This window comes from Rhododendron vialii, chromosome 13a (assembly GCF_030253575.1).
Source record: "Rhododendron vialii isolate Sample 1 chromosome 13a, ASM3025357v1".
In the NCBI taxonomy this organism is placed as follows: domain Eukaryota; kingdom Viridiplantae; phylum Streptophyta; class Magnoliopsida; order Ericales; family Ericaceae; genus Rhododendron; species Rhododendron vialii.
In genome coordinates, this window is record NC_080569.1 from 2,507,509 (window position 1) to 2,533,670 (window position 26,162).

General features: G+C 37.2%; 3 protein-coding genes across 4 annotated transcripts; all 3 read left to right on the top strand.

The window, feature by feature from the left end:
* The first annotated feature begins 7,875 nt into the window (after nucleotides 1-7,875).
* Nucleotides 7,876-11,094, top strand: LOC131315196 (uncharacterized). Of its 2 annotated transcripts, XM_058344313.1 has the most exons (7): nucleotides 7,876-8,199; nucleotides 8,526-8,596; nucleotides 8,772-8,880; nucleotides 9,420-9,502; nucleotides 9,855-10,013; nucleotides 10,402-10,503; nucleotides 10,698-11,094. In XM_058344313.1, exons 1-7 carry the CDS (start codon nucleotides 8,127-8,129, stop codon nucleotides 10,848-10,850), a joined length of 750 nt encoding a protein of 249 aa, XP_058200296.1. In that variant the 5' UTR covers nucleotides 7,876-8,126; the 3' UTR covers nucleotides 10,851-11,094. The 2 variants fall into 2 exon arrangements, with proteins under 2 accessions (XP_058200296.1, XP_058200297.1); XM_058344314.1 differs by lacking the exon at nucleotides 8,526-8,596 and having other exon boundaries at nucleotides 7,887-8,199.
* A 1,340-nt stretch (nucleotides 11,095-12,434) lies between these two features.
* On the top strand, nucleotides 12,435-16,165 carry LOC131315195 (uncharacterized). The gene is made up of 6 exons (XM_058344312.1): nucleotides 12,435-12,594; nucleotides 12,696-12,920; nucleotides 13,723-14,034; nucleotides 14,333-14,494; nucleotides 15,673-15,756; nucleotides 15,917-16,165. Exons 1-6 carry the CDS (start codon nucleotides 12,565-12,567, stop codon nucleotides 16,022-16,024), a joined length of 921 nt encoding a protein of 306 aa, XP_058200295.1. The 5' UTR covers nucleotides 12,435-12,564; the 3' UTR covers nucleotides 16,025-16,165.
* Nucleotides 16,166-17,768: 1,603 nt separating this feature from the next.
* Nucleotides 17,769-23,352, top strand: LOC131315199 (uncharacterized). Its single transcript, XM_058344317.1, has 6 exons — nucleotides 17,769-17,906; nucleotides 19,849-20,058; nucleotides 21,648-21,959; nucleotides 22,250-22,411; nucleotides 22,901-22,984; nucleotides 23,106-23,352. Exons 1-6 carry the CDS (start codon nucleotides 17,877-17,879, stop codon nucleotides 23,211-23,213), a joined length of 906 nt encoding a protein of 301 aa, XP_058200300.1. The 5' UTR covers nucleotides 17,769-17,876; the 3' UTR covers nucleotides 23,214-23,352.
* Nucleotides 23,353-26,162: the final 2,810 nt, after the last annotated feature.

Consider the following 26,162-nt stretch of genomic DNA (forward strand, 5'->3'; position numbering starts at 1 on the left):
ATTTAAAATTTTTGAATAAAGACAAAAATAAGTCAATAAATAATTTTTTCGTCTTTATTTAAAAAAAATAGTTTCGATCATAATTTTGTACGTTTTAGATTCTTCTTGCCGTGATGAAGCAATAATCTACAAAAAATTGACAAAAAGTAAAAATGCGATTTTTTTTAAATAAGAACAAAAAATAAGTCATTTAACTTATTAGGCCGAACAAACCCGAAATAGATGATGTGGGCGTTTTCGTTTTCCATTTCTAATCGGAAAAAGAAAAAAGAAAAGAAACAGAGGACCATAACTGGGTTACTGTATTGTAGTATTTAGGAACCACGTGCTCAACTTTTTGAAACCTTTTTATGCAGGGGGCCCTTTTTTATTTTTTCTGGTGCACTGCAAACGGAAAATTTGGAGAGAGAAAGTGCCGACATGAGAGGAGAGAGAGTTTCACTCCGAACATCCAAAAAAGTTATACTTCCATGGCAAGAAGGATGAAAGGGAAATTTGCCAAATAGAAAAAAAAAATTAAAAAAAGAAGAAGAAGAAGAAGATGATGAAAACGGGTCGGGTCGGACGGTTTGGATTTGGCTTGACCTATATTTGATCCGATCCGTTTCAACTCGTTTACTATTCGACCCATATTTGACATGCGATCCGTTTCAATCCGCCCATTTGCCCCATTTAATTATACTGAACGGCCGTTAAGCTTTAACCATCGTTTGTTAACGGCGGAGTAGGTGACGTGTTGGGATTCTGGGAGTTTGGAGAGGATCGAGAGGAGGAACTCGTCGAAGAGGAGAGAGAAGAGATCGGGTCTAGGGTTAGAGCTTCGTCGGGGTCTGACGGCGGGGTTGAGGAATGGAGGCGCATTTTGAGAGCTGAATGGGTGAGGGCTTGTTGGTTTTTTAGCCAGAAGTGTTCCGACCAGCTGCTCTGGATTTTTTTCGACGGCGGCGGGTGGTGATGGTTGAGCTGCTGCGTTTTTTCACAGATGCTTTAGGCTCCGTTCCAGAATACTTTCTTAGAAAATAAGTACTTATTTCACATTTTCAAATTAAAAACTAATGTAAATGAAAAATATTTTTTTGAATTTTTTTGCACCGTATAAAAGATCTCGATAAGATCTATCAAACAAGATCCATATTGGTAAGAAAATTCTTGGCGTAAACACATTATTTTTGAGCTTGAAATTGCCTTCTTAAAAAATAAGTACTTATATTGAGTTCTGGAACGGAGCCTTACCCCCATTTCTCTTTTTTCTTTGACAGAAATTTGGGTGGGCAAAATGATGAAGATGCCCCTCATTTTAACCGATGGGGCCCTCGGTGTTAGACTTGGGGACTTGATTGGTACAAAATTGATACTATGTTGGGGACTAAATGTCTCCAATTTTTACATCGGAGACAAAAATGGGACAAAATTAATATTTTGGAGACCAAAAAGATTAATATTAGACGGCTTAAATTACTATACTCGTTTTTGTTTTTTTGTTAATTTGTTGATGGAGTAGCAAAAGTAGTTGGTCGAATATATGTAGCAATGAGATCGATGGGCTTTGTGAATTTGGAGGGCACCACACACCATTTTTTTCCCCCCTTTTTTTGAACAGCGGGTACCACACACCATATATGTAAACGCATCGCCTTTATAAAGAAGAAGAAGACGCATCGTAAACTCGTCGTCGCATATATTATTGACCTCGAGTATTCTTTCAAATTGCCGTTCGTCTCGTCGTCATCGATAGCGATTTCTAGCATTAAAGAAGAAAAGAGTGTAAATTCCATTGATATACCCCATGATGATGTTTGCCTTAAATGAAGATACCCTCACAAATTCTACTGTGATTTCAGTGTTCATTCACCGATTCGATCTCAAACTACTACTGTTCGACCAAACACGTGATAGAATTAGTAAATAGTTTGTTAAATTAAATAATAAAAGCTCTCTATTTTTCGATTGAAAAGTAATAAATTTGTCATTTCTGACCAAAAAATGGTTCTTTTGAGTAGTATAAAAATAAATAGTTATTAAATTTTACTCTTTTATCAAAACAACTTCTCCAATGGAAAAAAGAAAAGAAAAAGAGGTCATTTTGATTCTAAATAACTGAGAGTTGATAATTTTTAATTATTTTTTATTATGAAATGGGGTGAACTTTTTGATACAAGTCATGTTTTGCTCATTCCATCATGTGTTTGAGCAGACAATTGTCAATTGAGGGTGTCGATAAATGCACATATAAAATCCACACTGTGTTCATTATTATTTCTCATAATGGGAGGTATTGTCGGTAAGACAAAGCTCGCGGGGTGTCGGCAAAATTACCCAAATGAAAAAGGAAAAGATGCTCCTCGAGTATTGTCCATTCTGTCACTACGGTTGATACTCTATGAATCCCCACGTATTTTTTCGTACTTAAAGCCCACGATGATCCATAGGATTGATACTTGTGTGGGCAATTCATTTGAGTGGGATGGAATACATCTCGACGAAACCATCCCCTCATTTTGAGGAGGGATCACTATTTTATGAAAGAGAAGTGTCAAGATTGTGCATCAATATAGCTATTTGTATTCTTCTCTTTCTTTCCTTTTTTTTTCCCGAAAACGTACCAAATGTGATGTGGTGTGATGTGGCAAGCTACGAATGGCGTAGAGTAATGTCACAACACTATTGAATTGACCACTCTTTTTCTTTTACCCTTTTGATTAGGGTACATGCATGTGTTGTGTTTGATTTACTTACACTTAGGAAGGAAAGAAACAAAAAAATGAAAAATAATTATGAAAGAAATTGTAATTATAATACAAGGAGAAATCTATTGTGCTCAATATTTTATTTTAGTTATTTTTTCCTCTCTTTCTTCTCAAACCAAATAATGGGAGAACCTTTTTCTTTCTTTTTTTAATATTTTTTCCCCAAATACCCAAAACGGACTGTTAGAAAACTCGGAAACCATAGGATGGATAACGATTCTATGGGCTGAAGTGTGATCTAATGGGCCTTAACTAGATCAAAGCACCCAATGAGAAAATGACAGGCCGGTCCTAAATTTGGAGTTCATATCCAACTAAGCCCTATGCGCTATAAGTGTACTGCCATATAGGTCCTTCGCGTGTAATTTTACAAATTTAGCTTGATTAAGCACATGCGCGCGTCTCTCTTCTGCCAGCACATGGCTGCACAAAACATGCACTATTTCCAATAAAGAAAGAAATAAAGAAAGAAAGAAAGCACATGCTGTCAAAGAAACACGACCACTTCTCTCTCTCTCTCATTCTCATCAGTTTCGTGTCTCTCTCTCTCTCCTCTCTCTTTTCACTTTTTATTTTAAATTTTATAACTGAAATAATTTTAATTTTATATATCAAAATTTGAAAAAACAAAAAAGGTTTTTGAAATCTACTTAACGAAAACGAGGTCTACCAAACAAGTACAATATTGAGAAAATTACCTTTAAGTACAGAAAAGTGACACTTAATTTTCATTAAGGAGAGATGAAATACTTAATTACCACTAGGTCCACTTTTATAAAAATATATTTATCATTAATACAAGTGTCACCCTAAAGTTTAGGGTATGCTAGGATTTTGTGGTACCCTAGTGGGTACCCCAGTACCCCTAGGTATCTTAAAATCTTAGGGTACCCTAAGATTTTTGGGTTTTAGGGTACCTTAAGATTTTAGGTTTTAGGATACTCTAAGGTTTAGGGTACCCTAGGGTTTAAGTTTAGACACTTTCATAGGAGTTTTAGGGTGCACTTCCCTATTATAGGGTTTTAGCGGTTTAGACACTTTCATAGGGTACCTTAGGGGTTTAGGAATTTTTATTAGGCACCTTAGGGGTTTAGGCATTTTTACAGGGGTACCTTAGGGGTTAGGCACTTATAGGCCTCGCTTGATAACAGTGATAGATGGGTAGGATTTGTAAAGAGATGGGATTATGATTGAGATTGATAATGAGAATGGATTAATAATGAGAAGGGATTTGTAGAGACTCGGGTATTTTTTTTTAATTATTGAAATGTTAAAATGCCTAAATTGAGAGAGTATGGTTAATTGGTGATTAATTAAATTGAGGACTAAAGTGATAGAATAGAAGATTGGGGGAGCGAGTGTGTGATTTAAATATATAAAAGTATAAATAAGGGTGTGAACTTGTAGGAGATCATTTTCTCCCCTCTTCTCTCTCTCATCCGTTCCCCCCTTCCCTCCCTCATCCGGCTATCTCTCTCTCTCTTATCACTCAAAACTTCACCTCATCTCCCAAAATCTTCAAGAATCAACTTCCCTCAAGCCTTCCATTCGCGTTCTTGAGCTCGGAAATCCGTGAGTCGAGCTTAAGTTTCGGAGTTTGAGAGGCTAGGGCTCGTTCAAAAACGCTTGAATCTTGGCCATTGTTGCGAGGTAGGGACTTCTTTACCTCTTTTATATGTTTATATGTTGATTTGGTGTAGATTTGTGCCTTGGATTATTGGATTTTGGTTGTTGTTCATACCTTGAAAATCTGCTAAAATCGTTACCCGAAGCCTCGTGGTATCGATACAGATTATGTGCGTATCGATACAATAAGCTTATCTTTTTGGACAGTTAATATTGTATCGATACGGTTTTTGGGCGTATCGATACCACAGCCTTATCTCCAGTTTTGCTCCTATTGTCCCTCCGTCGACTGTTTTGAACCCCGATCACTTCTAAATACTCTTGGACACCTCTTAAACTATCTTAAGCATGTCTAATTGACTTCTTATGATGGTTCGACGTATTCCTTGGCTCATTGGCTTTCCGTTAGCTAGAACCGAATAAGGTTTTACTTGATTAGATAATTTGTTAAAATACGTCTTAATGATAAATTGATTTCTCCATTATGTTTGTGGCATACTTAGAGCATTGTTAGAAAAACTGTATGGTGTTTCATGTGAACGTTTGATTAAGGTAAAGTCTTAGTTGGCTTGTAGAGTACGAGGGTAGGCGAATGAGTTGAGGGTTAGACTAGGAAGTCACGTAACGCAAGGGGGTAGAAATACGGAGACTTAAGCGGATCCCGTAATGCAAGGGATGGTAATACGGTGAACCGATTTGTTAGGGATCACCGTGACGCAAAGGGTGGTAACACGGTAATCCACGTGGTGTATTCAGTAAAGCAAGGGGTAGGAATATCGATGATGGGGATTTGGAATAGCGAGTCGTGTCGCGATTAGGAAGTGTTTGAGTCTTATGAATTGTGTGGCTAATTGTGATGTTGGTATATCTTAAACAGACATAATGAATGTCGAGTCACGTATGAACTAATCGTTATCTCATGATTGAGCTATATCTCAATGACATCACATTTTGCACTTGTCTTCCTTCTTTGCATCTATTCTCATATTTACATATAAAATTGGTAAATATTTTTCTATTGGGCTAGTGTAACTCAACAAAATCCTTATTTTCAGGTTCGAATGTCGGGCAATAGACTACATGCAACAGTGTGCTTGGACATGAAGATTTTTGGAAGCTAACCTCTTTTAGTTACTTATTCATCTTTGTAAAAGACTTACTTTTGGTTAAAGATGGTTTTGTAACTAATTTGCTCTTGAATTATCTTTTGACTAAAGTTTGTAATATTCTAAACATGTTTTACTTGTATCGAAGCTAATTTGGGCCGTGGTGCCAAGATTGTATTTCATTAAACTTGGGGGACTTGTTTGTGAATTAAACAGGTGGGAAACTCTTTTGGATAATATGTATGATACGCAAGGCTTATTTTTGAAATGTATTATTTATTTATGTTGAAAATCGAGGGTGTGACAGGATTAATAATGAGTATATTTGTTTGAGATGAGATTGGATGATGGGATTATTAATATCATGTTTGTTTGAGATGAGATTAGATAATGAGATTGGATTGATAGAAAAAATTGATAATGAGAACGGGTTGGGATTGGACTATGAATATCAAATCCCATGTGGTATTGCTAATACCCCCTAAAGGCTGGATTGGACATCCCAACGGACTAATAGTCCGGACCCTTTTTGGTTACCAAACAGAGTATTAATACTCCCATGTGATTAGTAATCCAATCCCAAGTCTCAAACCTCTTATCAAACGGGGCCCTAGTGTTTAGGATTTTAGGCACTTTCATAGGGTTTTAGTATTTCGTTAATTAGAGGAGATTTAGTGGAAATTATTTTCTATTTCCTGGACCTAGAGGTTAAATGCCCCTACAATGTTGAAGGTGATATTATTTATGGAAAAAATTATTAGTTTTTGTTGTAGCCTCCTATTTTTTAGTTTTGCACTGTAACGTTAAAATGCTATAACTTTTATTATATATGTTTTTTTATAAAATTTATATATTTAAAAATCTACTTGATAAAATTGTGTAGAAAAAAATTAATTTTGAGTACATTATTCTTTTTTTATTTTTTGCATTATTCAATTTAAAAGGAAAAAAATTTACGCTATGAGTAGTGATATTTTATGATGTGTAAATTGTGTATGGGGGGTGTGTTCTATGAATTGCTAATTGTTAGTTTAACAATATTAATTATAAATTTATACTATTAATTATGAATAAGATTATTAACATTTTTTCAGTAGATATCTAGGAGTAGATCATTAGTACTCCAGTACTAGACAAAATTTTATACAGTAAAAGATAGATAAGAAATATAATAAACAGTTTTAGATTTAAAAATAAAAAAGAAGAGAGAGGAGGGACGCTGCACATGCACAGGGAAATTTCCAAAATAACTGGTTCTTCTTTACCTTTTGATTTGAACAGCCAAAACTTTAGTTTGAAAAGGTCAAAAAAATCACCAGAATGTGCAGAATAAAAGAAAAGAGAGCAGGCAGAATGGTTTGAGAAAAACAAGACACGCATACATGCTAGAGATAAGCGGGAACAGGCACGGAAGAGTGACACGAGCACTGGAGAGAGAGAGAGAGAGAGAGAGAGAGAAGAGTGACACGAGCACTGGAGAGAGAGAGAGAGAGAGAGAGAGAGAGAGGTATTTTTGGAAAAAAATTATGGACAGGACCTTGTGGGGCAACGGGTTTGTTTGTTAAATAAATTAATTCGGCCGGGACTTATTGGGGTGTAGTCCATCCAGAAAGGACGGGCCAGGAAGAAGTCCCAGCACATCCACGTAGGCGGCCCACTGGACTTGGAGGAGGGGACTTTCTGATGGAACTGGGCCATATAGCCAGCCCCACGATCTCCAATAGCTGTGTTTTCTGAGAAGGTGGTTCTCGTCTAATGAACATGAATACGGACACGAGATAGGAATACGATATGATATGTTAAAAGAACGTGGAGTTAAAAAAATTCTCATGTAATAATTTCTCGAGCAGACTCTCATCATATCATGCAAAATAAGTAGAATTTGACAAGTTTTTTTCGAGATTCAAAGTCACGCCGTTGTTATTCAGTATTAGATTCAATGATCAAATTACAAAGATGAACATATCAATAACCGGGAAAGAAGCTCCCAAAAATAAACATTGAAATCTCCAAAATAACCTAGACTACATAAATCAGAATCTGTATGCGACAATAGCATACGCGGCTAGCATAAATAACGAAGATCGGATCACCACGAGCAGATAAGAGACGTTGCTATTTCCGGACATTACCATCCCCGTTTAGCACAAACGTGGGAGAGATCATCACAAAAGCCAATTTCTTTAGAAAATTGATTTTGACACTTCACTTTTTTTTATTTTATTTAAAATTATAACAATATCCTTTAAAGTAGATGAATACTAACAAAATAAAAAGTAATTTGATAATTTTACATAAAATAAAAAAAAAATTGTCAATAGTTAAATGTAAAATACCAAAATCACTTTTCTTTCGTTTTTTGTTTTGTTTTAAACTTTAACGTGTCGCATCTAACCGTAACCAAAGGCGGATGTTTTCCCGATTTAGCATATTCGTCCGCTTTCGTGTGCTTGTCCTTGTACTCGAGGCTCCGTTTGGTACTCTTCTCTTTCTTTTCTTTACCCCTTCCTCGGAATCCTAGATCCCATCATCATCCACACAAAATCCGGATTGCGTTTCTCTCCCCGTACATCCACCGTCCAACGATCTCCGTCAAGAAAAAAACGAAATCGACCGGACCGTCTTTGATTTCTCTCACGAACCAGTCATGGCGACCCCTGAGGTTTTGCAGAGAGAACAAGAACTGCACCCGTCGTTTCCCCTCTTTGACCATCCGAAAAGTACGTAAATTTCCCATCATATATAGATGTACATATACCTGCGGGCTTTGATTTCAGTTTTGTTTATGGGTCTGGGGATTTGGGTGTTCTGATGTTAGTTCGATTTTTTTTTGATCAGATGTTAGTTCGATTCTCCAACAGTTTAGACAGCTAATATCTTTTTTGATAGGCAGTTTAGACAGCTAATCTTGCTGACCCAGATTGTTTCTTTCACTTTTTTTTTTTTTTTTTTCCGTATTCTGTGTTTTTTGGTTACATGGCTATTGAACATTTTTTAATGTGGTGTTAGAAAGTATAATGAACTAGATATTCGTACGCGTTTGCAGGAGAGAATGCAAAATCCCGAGGCCTGGCGATCGAGAAGAAGATAGAGTTCCTCGAGAGCTTGGCCGGAAACGTAACTACTCAAATTTCTGTTCTAGTACTTGGAGTATAATGTTTTGAACTATTTGGTTCATGTTTAGAGCCATTTTCCAACCTGGTGACGAATCATTGCTATTGAGACTTTGGCCCGATTGGTTAAGTCCAAAATGGTGACACATCATTGCTATTGAGCATTTTCCTTGTTCCAGGTTAGCAACCGAAGATCGCGACGTTGGGTGAATGACAGGTTGTTGATGGAACTTGTTCCTCGTCTACACGCAGAAGAGATTAGAGGCTTGTTTGCGCCACCACCTTGGGGTGAGACTGCTTTCTTATAGTTTTAAATTATGTGAAATTGGAAATAGGCCCTCCCATTGAGTTGTGTTGGTTATGGTGAGCAGGGAGTAGTTTAAGGGGTTAAGTTGTTTGTCTTGTGGCTTGAACTTACCGACACAGAGTCCCCCATCTGTACTAGGCATTGTAGTTGTTTATCCATTATTGAGAAAGCTCTAAAAGATTCTTGTAAGAACTTGCTCTCTTCTTTGAAAGGTTTTACACAGCTTCATTTGTTCTGCTTACACAACCTCATTTGTCTGGTGTACTTGCGCGAATGCATAAGGTTTAGGCACTCCAAGTTTTCATATCATGCCATTGCATCAATAGTTGAGACAATTGGCAGAAATCCAACTTAGTACAGGTATCCTGATGATTTTAGACTAGACTCCCTGTTATTGGAGAAACTGTATTTAGATCACCTGCTTACAAGATGTTTTTTTTGTGTGGGTAAATTGCTTACAAGATGTTGTTTTGTATACTAAATACATTTTGCCAAGTATTGATCGAGGTTCATTTTACAGGTGAGGAAGTTCCGCTGTCAGCATTTTGCATGACAAGTAAGGGCGAGTGGGACAAATTTAGGCATATTGACATGGACAAAGAGGTTTTTTACTTCTCTTATGCACCACTGAATGTTTATCTACCACGAATGCCTACATGATATAGTCCGAGGAATAGGATAAACTCTTGGAAATTATGCTGCTGGTAATGTAACCCTAATTGTTTCAGAGGATTATTTGTGCTGCACTAGAATATCATTGAAATTTTGGGTTCTAAAGTCGTGATATCCCTGAGGCATCATTTGGTTTTAGCATCATTTGTGCATTTCTGTTTGTTTGAATTGTGATGAATTTGTATGCATTTTGATTTCTTTTGTGACCAATGTATATCATGAATTTCATATTGCTTGGACCAACATTCTATAATTCTGCTCATTTCTATTTTCTTTATGGTAGTCAACCATCATTGAAGCCCTCAAGAGCTCTTCATCAAAAAGGAAAGGCCGCGTGGATGCTGACAAGACGGCTGTACTGAATGCATGGCATCGAGTAGATTGCCGAACTAGAGAGGCACTTCGCCGTAGCTTTCCTTCAGATGTTGTCACTGGATACGAGGTATATCTGATCTCTAATGAATAATATGCTTCTTTCCTTTTCTCCTCCAATGTCTTCCTGGTTTATTGTGTAATATGCTCGTCCTTGTAATGAAACAGCTGACTCCTTTCATTACTTGGGGTTGACATCAACAAGTCTTTGCTCCATACTCGCTCCTTTATTCTTGAGCTTATTGAGAAAAAAAATATATTGCATCTTTTCTCTCATCCAATGACTTTATCGTTCTTCTTTTGTCTGTATTCTTGTGACTTTCATTCCCAGCCTGTAACATGTGATCCTTCTTGGTTTTGAACATTGTTTTCGTGTGTAACCTTGTCATTGTCCCTCTCTTAACCCAGTTTTGTTTTATTTTTGTCGTGTAAAGGAGCTACGATTGTTTTCTGTATAGGAATGCATACGGGCCTTTATCGAGGAGAGTGGAGATGGAGATGTGCTTATGCTGCGTGTTCAAGATCCTTTTCACAGGCTGTTGCTGCATGGCGTCTCTGAGGTATCTTCTAACTTACAGACATTATCAATTTCTTGGTATATTTGTTTCCCTGGGCCTGGATCTATGTCGTCACTCGCATATTTAAATCTATTGGAATCCTATAGTCGAATTTGTCATCTTGTCTTCTTTTCAAAAGAATCAACAATGTTGGTTCTTTTTATTACCTAATGATCCTAAAAATTGCCTTTGAACAGTTCTACGACTTGGTCTCAGTGACGGAGATGCAGTTGGAGGGTACAGAGTCCTTGAAAACCACAAGGGTCAAGAAGAAGAAAGCAAGTTCTGTTGAGCTCCCAAACATTACCCTTTGCCAGTTCCTGAAAATGGCAAAGGAAGGGATATGGTAATTTCAAGGGCCAGGAATCCAATCTCAATTCCTATGGCCAGGAATCCAAGTCATGTAATATGATCTGAATCCTCTGCATCAACTCATTTTGATGCATGGAAATGTAATAAAGTTAGTTCTTAGTCTTAGGACTTGTATTGTAACTTAGATTGATGTTCCTCTTTTATTTACCTTTGGAATCGATGTCCCCAAATGTTGTGTATAAATCGTGTTGATTATGACGTAATAAATTCTAAATTTGATTACTTTGGTACTGGTTATTGTGCTCTTTTCAGCTAACTAACTAAAATTAAGTATATAGTCGGAAAATGATTTTCACCCTTCCTTTTTTTCCCATACCCTTCTTTTTAGTCATTATTCTTCACATGAAATCATTCAACCTTCCTTTAGCAGTCTTTAAATTTCAGATTGCTTTCATTTTTTTTTTTTTTGGGGGGGGGGGGGGGGGGGGGGGTTTGTGTTGGGGAAGAAATGGGGTTTTTGTTAGGAATGGTAAGTAGGAAATTTTAAGGGGTTTCGTTGGGTTGTATTTAGTAAATTGTTGTGAGTACAAGAAAAGGGGTGGGTTTTATTGAGCAATATGGTATATCTAGTAAATAATGGGTTGCTAATAGAAGTCCTCTTAAAAAAAACAAGGAGGAGCTCCTCCCCACTCCTTGAAAATTGACTAGAGTACTAGACCATCTAGTTTGTTCTTTTGTGGGCCCTTTTAGACTTCACTTTTATGATCTAAATTATTCACATCTTGTTGAGAACAATTAATCTCGATATCAAATTGGTTGATAACGCTTGACAAGATTAAAACAAAAGGGCAAATGGAACAAATATTCTCGACGAAATCTAACATGTGAACGGTTTGAATCATTAAAATGAGCCTGGGAAGGACGCATAGAGGGGCAAACTAGACAGTCCAGACCGGACAGGGAGAATCTCTCTCCTACAGAAAGATAACAAGTTTTGCGTGTATCGAATCGTTCAAGACAATTAAAAATTAGATTAGATAAATTGAGAGTGTGGAAATGATCATTCTAAGAATTTTAACTCAATTTATTCAACTTGTCAACTGAAATTAACATTTATTTAGTTTACAGTTTGTAAATTATATCTGAATTTATATATTGTTTAAGTATAATAAAATTTTCCCCTGAAAGTTAACTAGTACCAAACATTACTCAGGGAGATTTAATTAATAGCATCATTACAGCAAGCTAACTAGCCTAACCCCAACTGGATCAGGCGTATTTGAGACGGTCTAATATATCAAATACTACTTCATATCTAATTGCTTTTTTGCCACCTCATCCATGACATCTAATGGGACCCTCGTAATTGACCCTTCTAGTCTAATTTATTAAAAAAATCTTATGCTAAATGAGGGGGTCAGTATGGGGGAGTTTTAAGGGTAGAATCATCATTTCCTCTCATTTTGTTAACAGAGTTAGCCAAATTTTTTCCGTATAGATGAGAGGGTCTGAATGGATGGTTTAAACATTAGAGGGTCTTTGTGTGTAAAATGTATAGATGAGGGGGTCTACATGTAATTTCACCTTTTATTTCAGACTCTTCACAGAGTCGAGTTGACTGATGGCACTCGACAGCTCAATGAAAGCCAGTGTAGCAACAACGCTTTCCGACTTGTCTGCTTCGTTCACCTGAACACTCTCTCTCTCTCTCTCTCTCTCTCCGACTTGTCTGTTTCCTCTCAATCAATCAAGATGGGAAAGAAGCCCGTCAAGTACTGTGTGGTAATCTTCTATTTGTATTAGTACGAAATTATATGCACGCACACATTTGTCCTGTACTGTGGATTCCTTCGTGGTGAACGCTAGTGTTGTTGTCGTGGCAGGTGGATGCGTTCACGGACTCGGCGTTCAAGGGAAACCCGGCGGCGGTTTGTTTGTTGGAGGATGAGAGAGACGACCAGTGGTTGCAATCGGTTGCTGCTGAGTTCAACATCTCCGAAACCTGTTACTTGATTCGGACCACTGACCCTGACTCGGAGACTCGTGACTCGTCCTACTCAACCACAAACCCTAGGTTCCGCCTCCGGTGGTTCACTCCTGTTGCCGAGGTCAGTTCGTTAATTACGGTTGAAATATGGAGTATGAAAAATGTCCTCCATTAGATGCTGTTTGGGCGAATTTAAGAAAATGTGGCATTTTACACAAGTAAAAAGAAGACAAGTCATTGACATTAGATGGCGTTGTATGCAAAGATACGAGTATAATGGGTTTATGTGAATAAGTGGCTCTTGATAGAGCTCAATAGAGAAAAATGATTCACGTAGCCGATCCCAAGTGATTGAGACATAAGACTCAGTTTGGTTTGGTAAAAGAAGACGAGTCAAATTCAAAAAAATAAAAAAGAGAGAGCTAATTATGCTAGTATAATCAATTTTCACTTATTGCCATGTTCACTTTGGCTGAGGGCCGGTACTGTAATTGTTTCTTCTTGAATGATCCGTTTGCTTCCTGAGAAATTGCAGGGAAAGAAGAAGAAGAAGACCTTAAACTCCTTTACACAACCCCCCCCCCCCCCCCCCCCCCCCCCTTCTTTTTCTTCTCTTTTTGATCGGCCTTAAAGTCCTCCTTTAGTTTGGCAATTTAAGTTAATTGCAACTTGCAACTGATAGCTCTAATTTCGGAACTTGTTTTCTTTGAAATCTGATTGTGAATACAATTTATTTCTGCTCTCTTTTCTTTATAATCAAGTAGTTGTTGTAGAGTGATGATTGATGGTAACTTATCACCAAATGGCCCCAGGGTTACGATTTTCCAGTTTCTTGGATTGAGGGTTATTTGCTTAATAGAACTTATAGAAGGCCATGGCAGTGGGTATTTAATTGTGGGGACGAAATTCATGCCTTGTTGCAGGTAAACCTATGTGGTCATGCAACCCTAGCAGCTTCACACTTTCTATTCACATCTGGTTTGGTGAATGCCAACAAGATTGAGTTTCTTACACGATCGGGAGTTTTGACTGCTAAAAGAGTCCCAGAAACCAAACAAACAGATTCCTTAAACTTAGAAAATGGTGAAGCAGGAGATTGCTTTATGATCGAGTTGGACTTTCCAGTGATTCCTCTTACTGAATTTGACTCTGCTGAGCTTCCATCAATTTCTAAAGTGTTGAATGGTGCTTCCGTGATTGACTTGAAGAAGACAACTACAGATGGAGACCTCTTTGTACGTATAATTTTTGCCTCTACAATCTTTGCTCATTAATTATTTGAAATACATGATTGGAAGGGTGCCTAAGAAAGACAAGCCTATCAATGAAAGAGACAAAGAGTGCTAGTTGCATTTTAGAGTTAGATGGCAAGAGTGACCTGATTGCTAAGATATAAAGAATAGAATGTTACATAGGGTGCATCCCGAAAGTCTAGCGTGAGATAGCTGTCTTTCAAAGTGGGAGGTTAACTGGAACTGATTAGTGGATATTCATGTTGTACTAAAAAGCGTTAAAGTTATATTATTTTGGCAGGTTGTGCTCCCGTCCGGAAAGATTGTTGCAGATCTACAACCCCAATCTGATGAAATACAAAAATGTCCTGGAAGGGGAGTAATTGTTACAGGGCTTGCTCCCTCTGGCTCTGGCTTTGACTTTTTTAGTCGCTTCTTCGTTCCAAAGATGGGTATCAAGGAGGTAATATATTGTCTTTTGGTCCTAAACTGTGTCCATCATTTCCTTTCATTGTGATCTGTTACTGCAAAAAAGAACAGTTGACGACTGTAACATGGTGGCTAGTTGAGGTTCATGAGGGGCTTTCGGTTTTCTTTTTTTTGATAGGCGGGCTTTTCGTTGGGGATGATGCTATGGTGTCCCCGGTCATTTTAGGGACACCGTAATTTTTGGCATAACTTTACCATTAGGAGCATAATTAAAATCAATTACAAGCATAACAGAACCCAAACAAGGCATAACTAAGGAATATCCAAAAAACCAACCAAGGCGTAACTAAACCCAACAAAGGCATAACAAATAAGTTATGCTTTGCTATGGTTTTGGTTATGCCTTGCTATGGTTCTGTTATGCTTGTGATGGGTTTTGGTTATACTCATAATGGTTTTGTTATGCCAAAAGTTACGGTGTCTCCAAAATGACCGAGGACACCGAAGTCATTCCCTTTAGTTATCAGTCATCTTGGTCATCCTGGATTTTACATGTATTTGTAGAATGTGAAGACACGAAATGTTTTGCCGACTGGACTCTTCACCTGCCCACCACCAGCTTTGATGTCTCGGCTAATAGTAATCACAATATGTATTTCTTAAGGCCCCGTTTGATAAACTTATTAGCCCTTGGGATTGGATTACCAATCCCAAAGGACTACCATTCATTTGTTTGGTAACCAAAAATAGGTTAGGACTATTAGTCCAAGGGACTAGTAAGGTGGGCTTTAGGAGGTATTATGAATACCCCGGGGGAGATGGTATTACCAATCCCAACCCAACCCATTCTCATTACCAATTCCTTCTATCAATCCAATCCCGTCTCAAACAAACATGATATTAATAATCTCATCATCCAATTCCATCTCAAACAAACATACTCATTACTAATTCCTTCTCATTATCAATCTCAATCCTAATTCCATTTCCTTACGAATCCCACCTATCTATCACTGTTATCAAACGGGGCCTAAGTTCCAAGATATGTAGAGCATCTGCGTACCGTAATTCGAACTTTTCTTGATGCATAGTCCTCCTTTGTTGTATGTATTCTGAAATTCTCAAAAGATGAAGAATTCCCGTTGAGCAGTATGCAGGGATTGTAGATTGTTATGGATGCTCCCTCATATGTTGACTCGGTTTTATTTTCAGGATCCTGTTTGTGGGAGTGCACATTGTGCCATTGCAGCCTACTGGTCGAAAAAGCTGGGGAAATGTGATTTTGTTGCATATCAGGTTCTCTCTCTCTCTCTCTCTCTCTCTCTCTCTCTCTCTCTCTCTTGCATTAGGTGCACCAGTCGTGTTCTTTCTCTCTCTCTTCTCTCTTGCATTTAGGTGCACCAGTCGTGTTCTTTCTTCATCGGATAATTATAATTGTATTGTTTGCTTGACATAGGCATCCCCTCGAGGTGGCATAATAAATCTCCATGTTGACGAGAAGTGTCAGAGAGTACAACTAAGGGGTGAAGCCATCACTGTAATGGAAGGTTCTATTTTGGTTTAATTAGGAGCTACCCCATCACTTATGGAGTCTAAGTGGACTTCGCTCTTTGCGCTAAACATCTTCAGTAGGACTTCCTTTGACCATGTTTGATGCTATGTATTAACCTCTGCTTGGAATTTCATGAAATCTCTTTCTGTTACAGTCTCTCTCTCTCTCTCTCTCTCTCTCTCTCTCTCTCTCAAATATTGTTCCAGTGCATGAGATTGTTCCAAACAGTAGCTGTTAAGCACTTATTAGTTCAATATCAAAGACTCAAAAATATTCCATTTAGAAAATTGTTTTCATTTGAAGTCTTACGAAGTGATGTAAATAAACGATGATAAAAGAAGAGGTAAAGGAAGAGACGATGCAATTTCGCATATGTATTCGTTTGACAAATTAACTCCATTACTCCAAGACGCCCCACAATTTTTCCACTAATAGAACAAGCAAAAAGCAATAAAGTTCGATAGGTATTTCTGTATTTTCTTCCGTCTTAACCCGCAATTCAACCGGCGTGTGTACGGCTCCATTCAGGAAAGTAGTGCTGCGTGTTATGGCTCCAGAAAGCTGAGCCGGAAAGTTAGTCCTCAATAAAATTTACTTTCCTAATGTTCATTTGACAAAGAAATTCTACGGAAAAATCGAGGTTTGTTTGTTCATTTACCAAAAAAAGGAAAATAGTGAGAAAGTTCTTTTGCAATGGATAACCTTGGATAATGAAACTTAATTGTTTTTTAATGAAAAGCTGTAATAGGGAAAAAAAAATCGGCTTATAAACAGTACATGGACGAGTATATATGTGTTCTATTTCTACGCAAGTTGTTGTTATCCAAATCATCATACAACTCTATAAATAGAACGAGAACTATAGCATAGTGATCAATCACCATATTCACTACGAAAACTAAATAAATCAATAGGATTATTAAAAATAAATCTCATTTTTCAACCACAGTAAAACAAATATGTTCAAAAAATCTATATTTCTTGCTCTTCTTAACAAAAAATACGGTCAAGATAAAAACTTTCTAGAAAAAAATAAATTGAATGTCTACACACCAGTCACCACTAAGACAAGGGGAGAGAAGGGGAAAGTGAAATTGGCGGGCGGAGGGAGTCCGCGAGGGAGCTTTTTTTTGGAAAATAAATTCCTCCCTTTTTGCAGAATGCATATTTTTAGGAAAAAATGAGTTCTGGTGAGAGTTTTTTGTAGCGATTTCCACAATTTTTAATAATATAGTAATAGCAGTAGAAAAGTTGATTTCTCCCTCCTTTTTTTCGGACTTGGGGGCTGCTGTCCCTGCACAATTTTTAATAATATAGTAGTAGTAGAAAAGTTGATTTCTCCCTCCTTTCTTTCGGACTTGGGGTTCCGCTCCGGTCTCGCTTTGACGATCGGAAACGTTCACTTCGTAGAGCTTGTCGAGTTAAACAACTATACTAAAAATCAGTTTGATCGGATATCATTAAGTACCTAATCGAAACCTTTTTGTCTCGAAAAAATGGATCCGAAACACTGGATCAAATCTACTAGAACCCATTATTGACAAGTTATATGTGTTTCGATCAGGCACTTAAAAAGATATCCGATCAAATTTATTTTTTGTATTTGTTCAACTCGCCGAGCTCTACGAATTGAACGTTTTCGATCGTCGAAGCGAGACCGAAACAGAGCCGCCTTGGCCGGGACAGCAGCCCCCAAATCCGAAAGAAATGAGGGAAAAATCAACTTTTCTACTGCTGCTATATTAACAGCAGCCCCCAAGTCCCTTTCTTTCTTTCTTTTGTCATCCGATAATCATCACGTCCGGGCCTATTTAAGTTCACACCCAATATTCGTTCGCCTCACGCATAAAGTGTCTCTGTCAGCATGGGAAAGAAGCCTGTGAAGTACTCTGTGGTAACTCTTTCTCTCTCTCTCTCTCCTATGGTACGCATAAACATGTATGCATATTATTACGAGTCCTGCTACCGGTACAGATTTTTGTGCACATCAGTGCACAGATTTCGTTGTGGGGCCCACCACGGGTCTCACACAAATCATCCAAGACATTCATTAAATGTAAAACATTTTTTCAAGGGTCCCGTAAAAAATAAGCTCAATCCAATACCTATAGGTGCTTCATCCAACCATCTAACTTTTCATTCAGATTTTCGGATAATGAAAAGTTATACGATTGGATCGAGTATCTATAGGTATCGGATTGAGATTATTTTTTACGAGGATCCTTGAAAAAATATTTTACATTTAATGAACGGCTCGGATGATTTTTGTGGAACCCGTGGTGGGCCCCACAACAAAATCTGTGGACAATCTGTGCACAAATTGTATGTGTGTAGCATTTCTGTATTATTACAACGTAAATTGCTACTCCCCCGGCCCCACCGCCCTTTTTCCGGATTACCCCCGCCCCCCCCTCTCTCTCTCTCTCTCCCTTTTCTTTTTTTCCATCGTTTGCTTTTTTTCTTCTTTTTTTTTCCCTTTTCTTTTCCAATTTTTTTTTCATTTTATTTCATTTTATTTTTTTTCGGTTTGAATTTTTTTCTCTCTTTAATATAGGTTCAAGTCAAATTTTAGGCTTTGTAAAATAATTGAGAGAAAAAAAGTGTTTCAATTGATCAAGTTTATCTCATTATTTTCTTTTTCTTTTTTTGTCCTTTATAGATTAAAAAATATAGTTACGAAAATAAGTGTTTCAATTTTCAATCCGTTTGAACCAGTGCAAAAATGTTATTTTTCTAATCATTTCATCCTAAATGGTCGTAATAAATTTTTGGCTCCAAAGCCTTTCAATGAACACCCTAAGAGAGTCCTGAAACTAAATAATGAGTTTTAGGGTGCTCGTTGAAAGGCCGTAAAACAAAAAATTCATTAAGATTACAATTAGTGTTCGGGAACTAATTACGAAATGTATTTTGCAAACGACATACTAATCCATAATACAAATGTTATATTTAGGATTACTTTTTTTTAACTATAGTACAATTTTATAAATTTGTTAACTATTATTTATCCTCTTAACTGATTTAGTAGTATGTTGCTTCAAATCACGTTTATACTCCATAAGATTGCAAATGAATGGTTTCTATTTTTTTTATAACTAAAACGGAAACGTTTTAAGGGCTACTATGTTAATGGGGGCAGCAGAGCCCCTAGGTCCCCCCATACTTTTTAATTTATTTTTTTATTTAATTACTTATATCTTATTTATTTAATTTCTATAAATACACCCTTTGTATATTTTAAAATATAATTCAAGAATTAAGTGCTTTAATTCTCAATTCAATTACATCAGAGCAAAGATCGTTTTTTTATTATTTTATTTTAAATGGTCATAATGAATTTTTTGGTTTAAGGCTTTTCAACAAACACCCTAAAACTCATTATTTAGTTTCAAGACTCTTTTAGGGTGTCTATTGAAAGGCATTGGAGCAAAAAATTTATTATGACCATTTAGAATGAAATGATTAGAAAAATAACAATTTTGCACCGGTTCAAACGGATTGAAAATTGAAACACTTATTTTTGTAACTATATTTTTTAATCTATAAAGGACAAAAAAAGAAAAAGAAAACAGTGGGATAAACATGATCAATTGAAACACTTTTTTTTTCTCAATTACTTTACAAAGCCTAGAATTAAACTTGAACATATTATTAAAGTGAAAAAAAAATTCAAACCGGAAAGAAATAAAATGAAATAAAATGAAAAAAAAATAACTGGAAAAGAAAAGAAAAAAAGCAAACGCTGGAGAGAGAGAGAGAGAGAGAGAGAGAGAGTCTCATGTACAACCATTTTGTTCTGTGACTTCTTTGAGTGACTCTCGGAGCCGTCATGGCAGGTGGATGCGTTCACGGACTCGGCGTTCAAGGGAAACCCGGCGGCGGTTTGTTTGTTGGAGGATGAGAGAGACGACCAGTGGTTGCAATCGGTTGCTGCTGAGTTCAACATCTCCCAAACCGGTTACTTGATTCGGACCACTGAGCCTGACTCGGAGACTCGCGATTCAGTCCCCAGGTTCCACCTCCGATGGTTCACTCCTGTTGCCGAGGTCAGTTCTTTCCTTACTGTTCGAATGTCGAAAACGCAATTGATTCTTCTGTGAACACTATCATCAATACCTTTTTAATGGGTACCTCTTTTATGCAAGTTAAATTTATATTCTTCTAAAAATTACAGTCTGTGGATTTAACATACGGACTAAAAATTGGGTCTTTTAAAATAGAGACCTAGAGCTTGATTGGAGGGCTTTGGGTCTTCTATTTTAGTGCGGAAACGCTCAAATTTCTCTCGACCCTATCACTCAAACGGAGTCAAACTCATGTCAATATGTTTTTTACTCGAATCAAATCAAGGGAGAATCTTCTTCACAATCAAATTTATGCTTATGTCCAGACTTGTCCATTGGAGTGCTTTATATCAAATGAAACTTTTACTCTTAAGTTTTGCTCAAGTTGACTTGAGGAAAGTACTGGAGATGGTCTGACAACTCTAATTGTTACTTTGGCTTTCTTCCGAATGTTTCATTGGCAATTTCATTATTTTAACCTACTTTCTTTTCAACTTAACCGGAACGTAGTTATCCAGGTGTAATTTATGGTTACCTATTATCTATGTGTTGAGAAATTGGCCAAACCAAAAACCAGACAAAGTGCGAATTAAGAACAATCAAGCAAGAAACAAACCCAAGACTATGAGAGAGACGACGAGTGGTTGCGAGGAGTTGCTGCCGAGTTCAACGTTTCCAATACCGCTTACTTGACTCGGAGACTCGTGACTCGCCCTACTCAACCACAAACCCTAGGTTTCGCCTCCGGTGGTTCACTCCTGTTGCCGAGGTCAGTTCGTTAATTACGGTTGAAATATGGAGTATGAAAAATGTACTCCATTAGATGCTTTTGGGGCGAATTTAAGAAAATGTGTCATTTTACACTAGTAAAAGAAGACAAGTCATTGACATTCCGTTGTACGCAAAGATACGAGTATAATGGGTTTGTGTGAACAAATGACCCGTGACAGAGCTGGAGGAAAATGATTAATGTAGTCGAACCCCAAGTGATTGAGACATAAGGCTCGGTTTGGTTTGGTTTTCTAAAAGAAGACAAGTCAAATTAAAAATAAAATAACAAATGGAGCTAATTATGCTAGTATAATCAATTTTCACTTGCTACCATGTTCACTTTGGCTAAGGGCCGGTACTGTAATTGTTTCTTCTTGAATGATCCGTTTGCTCCCTGAGAAATTGCAGGGAAAGAAGAAGAAGAAAACCTTAAACTCCTCCTTTCCCTTCCCCCCCCCCACCACCCCGCCCCACCCCCCTTTTTTCTTCTCTTTTTGATCGGCCTTAAACTCCTCCTTTAGTTTGGCAATTTAAGTTAATTGCAACTTGCAACTGATAGCTCTAATTTCGGAACTTGTTTTCTTTGAAATCTGATTGTGAATACAATTTATTTCTGCTCTCTTTTCTTTTTAATAAATTAGTTGTTGTAGAGTGGTGATTGATGGTAACTTATCACCAAATGGCCCCAGGGTTAAGATTTTCCAGTTTCTTGGATTGAGGGTTATTTGCTTAATAGAACTTATAGAAGGCCATGGCAGTGGGTATTTAATTGCTGGGACGAAATTCATGCCTTGTTGCAGGTAAACCTATGTGGTCATGCAACCCTAGCAGCTTCACACTTTCTATTCACATCTGGTTTGGTGAATGCCAACAAGATTGAGTTTCTTACACGATCGGGAGTTTTGACTGCTAAAAGAGTCCCAGAAACCAAACAAACAGATTCCTTAAACTTAGAGAATGGCGAAGCACGAGATTGCTTTATGATCGAGTTGGACTTTCCAGTGATTCCTCTTACTGAATTTGACTCTGCTGAGCTTCCATCAATTTCTAAAGTGTTGAATGGTGCTTCCGTGATTGACTTGAAGAAGACAACTACAGATGGAGACCTCTTTGTACGTATAATTTTTGCCTCTACAATCTTTGCTTATTAATTATTTGAAATACATGATTGGAAGGGTGCCTAAGAAAGACAAGTCTATCAGTGAAAGAGTGCTAGTTGCATTTTAGAGTTAGATGTCAAGAGTGACCTGATTGCTAAGATATAAAGAATAGAATGTTACATAGGGTGCATCCCGAAAGTCTAGCGTGAGATAGCAGTCTTTCAAAGTGGGAGGTTAACTGGAACTGATTAGTGGATATTCATGTTGTACTAAAAAGCGTTAATGTTATATTATTTTGGCAGGTTGTGCTTCCGTCCGGAAAGATTGTTGCAGATCTACAACCCCAATCTGATGAAATACAAAAATGTCCTGGAAGGGGAGTAATTGTTACAGGGCTTGCTCCCTCTGGCTCTGGCTTTGACTTTTTTAGTCGCTTCTTCGTTCCAAAGATGGGTATCAAGGAGGTAATATATTGTCTTTTGGTCCTAAACTGTGTCCATCATTTCCTTTCATTGTGATGTGTTGCTGCAAAAAAGAACAGTTGACGACTGTAACATGGTGGCTAGTTGAGGTTCATGAGGGGCTTTCGGTTTTCTTTTTTTTGATAGGCGGGCTTTTGGTTATTAGTCATCTTGGTCATCCTGGATTTTACATGTATTTGTACAATGTGAAGACACGAAATGTTTTGCCGACTGGACTCTTCACCTGCCCACTACCAGCTTTGATGTCTCGGCTAATAGTAATCACAATATGTATTTCTTAAGTTCCAAGATATGTTTTATCACCCAAAATAAGAGCATCTGCGTACCATAATTCTAACTTTTCTTGATGCATTGTCCTCCTTTGTTGTATGTATTCTGAAATTTTCAGAAGATGAAGAATTCCCGTTGAGCAGTATGCAGGGATTGTAGTTATGGATGCTCCCTCATATGTTGACTCGGTTTTATTTTCAGGATCCTGTTTGTGGGAGTGCACATTGTGCCATTGCAGCCTACTGGTCGAAAAAGCTGGGGAAATGTGATTTTGTTGCATATCAGGTTCTCTCTCTCTCTCTCTCTCTCTCTCTCTCTCTCTCTCTCTCTCTCTCTCTCTCTCGCATTTAGGTGCAGCAGTCGTGTTCTTTCTTCATCCAATAATTGTATTGTTTGCTTGACATAGGCATCCCCTCGAGGTGGCATAATAAATCTCCATGTTGATGAGAAGAGTCAGAGAGTACAACTAAGGGGTGAAGCCGTCACTGTAATGGAAGGTTCTATTTTGGTTTAATTAGGAGCTACCTCATCACTTATGGAGTCTAAGTTGACTTCGCTCTTTGTGCTAAACATCTTCAGTAGGACTTCCTTTGACCGTGTTTGATGCAATGTATTAACCTCTGCTTGGAATTTCATGTAGTCTCTTTCTGTTATTCTCTCTCTCTTTCTGTTACTCTCTCTCTCTTTCCCTCTCTCTCTCTCTCTCTCTCTCTCTCTCAAATATTGTCCCAGTGCATGAGATTGTTCCAAACAGTAGCTGTTAAGCCTGTTGTGACTTGTTAGTTCAATCGTCACACTCTAAAATATTCCATTTAGAAAATTGCTTTCATTTGAAGTCTTACAAAGTGATGTAAATAAACGATGATAAAAGAAGAGGTAAAGGAAGAGACGATACAATTTCGCATATGTATTCGTTTGACAAATTAACTCCATTACTCCAAGACGCCCCACAATTTTTCCACTAATAGAACAAGCAAAAAAGCAATAAAGTTTGATAGGTATTTCTGTATTTTCTTCCGTCTTGACCCGCAACTCAACCGGCGTGTGTATGGCTCCATTCAGGAAAGTTGTGCTGCGTGTTATGGCTCCAGAAAGCTGAGTCGGAAAGTCAGTCCTCAAAAAAATTTACTTTTCCGGTGTTCACTTGACAAAGAAATTCTGCAGGAAAATCGAGGTTTGTTTGTTCATTTACCAAAAAAAGAAAATAGTGGGAAAGTTCTTTTGCAATGGATAACCTTGGATAATGAAACTTAATTGTTTTTTAATGAAAAGCTGTAATAGGAAAAAAAAAATCTGCTTATAAACAGTACATGGACGAGTATATGTGTGTTTTATTTCTACGCAAGTTGTTATCATCCAAATTATCATACAACTCTATAAACAGAACGAGAACTATAGCATAGTGATCAATCACTATATTCACTACGAAAACTAAATAAATCAATAGGATTATTAAAAATAAATCTCATTTTTCAACTACAGTAAAACAAATATGTTCAAAAAATCTATATTTCTTGCTCTTTCTTAACAAAAAATACGTTCAAGATAAAAACTTTCTAGAAAAAATAAATTGAATGTCTACTCACCACTAAGACAAGGGGAGAGAAGGAGAAAGTGAAATTGAAGGGCGGACGGAGTCCGCGAGGGAGCTTTTTTTTGGAAAATAAATTCCTCCCTTTTTTGGAGAATGCATATTTAGGAAAAAATGAGTTCTGGTGAGAATTTTTTGTAGCGATTTCCAGAATGTATTCTAGTAATATATAAAGGGAGAGCACCACTTTGGTGTTCCCTTTTTTGTCATGCTTTTTCATTTTCAAAAATACCCATCAAATGTGTGAACAAAATGTTTAAAAATTCATGGGCAAATATGTAAATTGACATAACAATATTTACTTTTCTTAGAGCTTTCCACGGACTAACTGCCTAGGTTAGGATGGTAAATTTAAGCCACACAAAATTCACTTCACGTTCAATAACTGTTCCACATCCACAATCCACTTACATAAAACGGTTTTCTTCTCATCTGACTATTGCCAAGTGCCAACACCCGAGAAAACCAAAATGAAAAACCTGTTGATTCTCATGGATTGTTTCGAGGATAGGCATTGTTCTACTTAGAAAAGGTATTCTCTCTCTCTCTCTCAAATTGCAATAGATTTTTGTAGCCAACTTGACTGGGCTGTTTGGGACACTATTTGAGGTCTCTCTTTGTAACCTTCTCCATCATAAATGGAACAAATGGAATACGTCAGATTCAATGCATTTTGGGCCTTTCTTCCCTCTTAACATTTTATTAGACTTTGTTTTTCTGAGAGGGGTTTTTAACAGTTTGATTGTTTTGTTGGGACAATCTTTGGAATGGTGTGATGATAAATTTTACTCCATCATTGTCTTTCTTTATAGGTACGTATATTGCACACAAATAATTTGATAGCACAATGTCTAATACATTTTTTTCTCCTATCTATCTGTACTTTCTCTTAGGCATGTTTGGCTAAAAATAGGGAATTCATCTTCATAGAAAAAACGATATAGCGTACATGTAGTGTTGAAATTACTATGAAAAAAACACTTACAATATACACGTAGTATTGTCGCAATTCTCAAATAGTTCAACCGATACGATAATTAGTAAAAACATATAATTACCAAAAAATAAAAAGATATCAACAGATACTTTATGTATTTAATAAAAATTCAATTGCTCTATAAGGGGAGCAAATGTTTGGTGTATAGAGGGGGAGCACATGTTTATTGTAGATGAAAATGTGTCATTATGTCAAACTTTTGTTTTCCAAATTACCATGAAATAACTTAATTTCACTTTAACTAGAGGATGGGCACACGTGATGCGTGTGCAAGCCAGATTTTAACAAAATTTCTTCATATTTATTGTTGATCAAATTTTTACAAATTTATTGCAAAACTTCTTCATGTTTATTGTCAAACTTTTGTTGACAAATATTTCGTTGATATCCTATTTGGTGCTTTGGTACAGGTTAATGATATTCACCAAGCAGATGCATGCAAAGTAACTCCGGCTAAATTCTGTGGTTCTAAAGAAGTTGTGCCACTTCATTTTCGGAAGGTTATGAGTCCATTTTTCGGTTTGTATTCATCAGTGAATTTCCTTTTTTCTTTCATTTGTTCGTCCGTGTAGTATTTGCTAACAAATACTAGAGGTCGGGGCACACGCAATGCGTGTACAAGTCTGATTTTCACAACGTTTTTGTAAAAATACTACCCACTTATTGTTTGATCAAATTTTTACAAATGTTGTGAAAATCCGACTTGCACGCGCATCGCGTGTGCCCCAGCCTCTAGTTTTTAATAATTTAGTAGTAGTAGAAAAGTTGATTTCTCCCTCCTTCCTTTCGGAGTTCGGGGGCAGGGACAGCAGCGTGCTGTCCCAGCTGAGGGGGCCCCGCTCCGGTCTTGCTTCAAAGATCGGAAACGTTCACTT

What these genes read in the sequence shown, in the direction of transcription:
- LOC131315196 (XM_058344313.1), top strand. Translation starts at nt 8,127, where the DNA reads ATGGCGACCCCTGAGGTTTTGCAGAGAGAACAAGAACTGCACCCGTCG. An exon ending in CCTCTTTGACCATCCGAAAA is followed by an intron (nt 8,200 to 8,525) that starts GTACGTAAATTT and finishes ACGCGTTTGCAG; the next exon opens with GAGAGAATGCAAAATCCCGA. An exon ending in ATATTGACATGGACAAAGAG is followed by an intron (nt 9,503 to 9,854) that starts GTTTTTTACTTC and finishes TCTTTATGGTAG; the next exon opens with TCAACCATCATTGAAGCCCT.
- LOC131315195 (XM_058344312.1), top strand. Translation starts at nt 12,565, where the DNA reads ATGGGAAAGAAGCCCGTCAAGTACTGTGTG. An exon ending in CAAAGATGGGTATCAAGGAG is followed by an intron (nt 14,495 to 15,672) that starts GTAATATATTGT and finishes TTTTATTTTCAG; the next exon opens with GATCCTGTTTGTGGGAGTGC. An exon ending in GTGATTTTGTTGCATATCAG is followed by an intron (nt 15,757 to 15,916) that starts GTTCTCTCTCTC and finishes TGCTTGACATAG; the next exon opens with GCATCCCCTCGAGGTGGCAT.
- LOC131315199 (XM_058344317.1), top strand. Translation starts at nt 17,877, where the DNA reads ATGGGAAAGAAGCCTGTGAAGTACTCTGTG. An exon ending in CAAAGATGGGTATCAAGGAG is followed by an intron (nt 22,412 to 22,900) that starts GTAATATATTGT and finishes TTTTATTTTCAG; the next exon opens with GATCCTGTTTGTGGGAGTGC. An exon ending in GTGATTTTGTTGCATATCAG is followed by an intron (nt 22,985 to 23,105) that starts GTTCTCTCTCTC and finishes TGCTTGACATAG; the next exon opens with GCATCCCCTCGAGGTGGCAT.